General features: G+C 32.2%; 1 protein-coding gene across 1 annotated transcript in view; it reads left to right on the top strand.

Moving 5' to 3' along the window:
* The window catches only part of LOC136856173 (nephrin-like), a 112,477-nt gene that overhangs the window by 76,039 nt on the left and 33,938 nt on the right, over window positions 1-2,500 (top strand). The window contains exon 3 of the mRNA XM_067133841.1: window positions 84-289. Within this exon, the coding sequence (XP_066989942.1) occupies window positions 84-289 (206 nt within the window). The remainder of the gene's footprint in view (window positions 1-83; window positions 290-2,500) is intronic.

Here is a 2,500-nt window from a genome sequence, read left to right as displayed (position 1 = left end):
AATTTTTCTAACTCTTTTGAGAGAGAGAGAGAGAGAGAGAGAAGAGAGAGAGAGACTCATAATTTCTTCTAACTTTTCCACAGCCTCGACGCCAGAGGGAACAGACTAGACTCAGCTACCCACTGGGCTGACATCAGCTTCGTCAGCAGAGCTTTCATCAGCACTGACCCAGGTCAGCGAGGTCTCCTGCTGGAGAAGGTCAGCATGAAGGATCAAGGTCACTACAGGTGCCGCGTGGACTTCCTGGAGAGTCCTACGAGGAATTCTAGGATCAAACTCACTGTTGTTGGTAAGTTTGGAAAATCTTTTTTTTTTTTGTCATTTTTTTCTTCAATTATTTTTCAAAATTTTTAGAATTTTTTTATTTTTTTTTATTTTTATTTTTGTCTACAATTACATTCCTTTGTCAGTAATTTCCCTTGTATCCTTGCTTGTCTAAGCTTGTTTGGTTTGCTTTCTTTCTTGTTTATGCAATTCTACTTGTTTCTTGCTTGAAAACCCACCATACCTCTGTCCACATAAGCATTGATTCAAGTACTTGGTAGTTACTTAACTTAAGTAACCAGCTTTTAGCCTAGACAGTGAGAAAATTAAGTAATTCATTTCATCTCAAATTGTCCTAAATTTCCCCCCCCAAAAAAAAAAAATTGCGAAAACTATGTAATTTAATTCATTTTAAAATTGTCCAAATTTTTTTCCACGATAAAAAAAAATAAATAATAAACAAAAACATTTGCAAACAATATTCAATGGACTCAATTTCTTTGTTGCAACTGTCGCTGAATTTTACGAACGCGGTTAATTGGAAATCCACATTTTTTTTTTGCAAAAGAATATTTTTCTCAATTCATTTGTTTTGGCATAACCTTTAAATGGGAATTTGTTTTCTGGGAATGGAAATTCCTGATTTGCGTTCCGGAAATGCCTTGGGATTTGCACAGAGATAAATTAAATTCCGGTTGGAAGGAATTTTTGGTATTACAGTAAATTATTCAGTTGTATTTCAAGTGATGTATTTTGGTTGTATAAACTTTATGAGCTAATGTATTTTGGACCTGTGTTAATATGCGATAGTTAACCTTATTATTATTATTATTATTATTATTATTATTATTATTATTATTATTATTATTATTATTATTATTATTATTATTATTATTATTATTATATTATATATATTAGTAAAATCACTTATTCACGATAAAACCTACGGAAATTTCTCTCCACCTTTCGACTCTCTGGAAAACTCCAATTATCATTTACTTATTTTTCCGCCCCAGAAAATTCAGGGAACCAGAATTATATCTCTAATTATATATAATTATGATCAGCAGGTCGTGACGGTTTCAATATTATCTGATTTTCGTGTTTCTGAATTAAGCTTCTGGAGTTTAAAGGGCACACTTACTTGTAGAAGGTGTCTTCATATATTATTATTATTATTATTATTATTATTATTATTATTATTATTATTATTATTATTATTATTATTATTACTATTATTATTATTATTATTATTATTATTATTATTATTACTATTATTATTATTATTATTATTATTATTATTATTATTATGAAGCCTATAGCTGACATAGAACTGAATCCTTGAATTTCTAAATTTTTTATAGTTCAATAAATCATTGATGTTTGTTACATATCCTAGAATTTCTAAATATTTAAAAAAAATGATTGATTTTGTACTATTTTAACAGTATTCATCTAAACACCCATAGATATACATCAAAATATATATGACTATCTTACAATGATAATTTAAAATGAAATGATACGAGAATAATGAGAGATATTGATATAGAATAAAAGACAAACGTTTGAAGATTAAAAAGAAGCATTTTTGCTTTTACGAACGTAAACATTTTTTCATTTCTACGGAGTAAGAGCGTAAATATTTGTCTATTTCTTGTTGGATACGAGCGTAAACGTTTTTTCATTCCGTGTGAATACGAGCCTAAACGTTTCTCCATCTCTCGTGAATGCGAAGGTTAAAACATTTTCATTTGTGAGGGCGTAAAATGCCTCCCATACGACCGAATTAAAACCTTTCCTTTGAGACATTAAAACTCCATGTGGAGCCATTGAATCCCGTCTATGGAGCCATTCCAAACTCCCTTTATAACCATTAAAACCTTTCCTCGGAGCCAGTCGGAGCCTCGCGAAGCCATTCCTCGGAGCCACTAGCAAAATGTTTCGCGAATCCGAACGTAAGATTCTCGACCAATCACGATTAGAGCCCGCTGGGAGGGCGAGTTAATCCCCCTTAACTCGCTATAAACGTAAATCAAAGGCGGGGCAGAACGCCTTTTGCTGTCAAGAACGAGCGACAACAAAGCCTTCCATCAGGGAGGGTTTTCAAACCCTAAACTAACCACCTCCACTCGAGGTCCTGGACTCGGATGTCCCAACTTGAGATTCGTCTAGAGCCTGCATGCTAATTTCGTCTCTGCTTCAACTTATTATTATTATTATTATTATTATTATT

This window comes from Macrobrachium rosenbergii, chromosome 34, assembly GCF_040412425.1.
Source record: "Macrobrachium rosenbergii isolate ZJJX-2024 chromosome 34, ASM4041242v1, whole genome shotgun sequence".
NCBI classification, from domain to species: Eukaryota; Metazoa; Arthropoda; class Malacostraca; order Decapoda; family Palaemonidae; genus Macrobrachium; species Macrobrachium rosenbergii.
The sequence above is the reverse complement of the archived record's forward strand: the minus strand, read 5'-3'. Positions and strand labels throughout refer to the sequence as shown.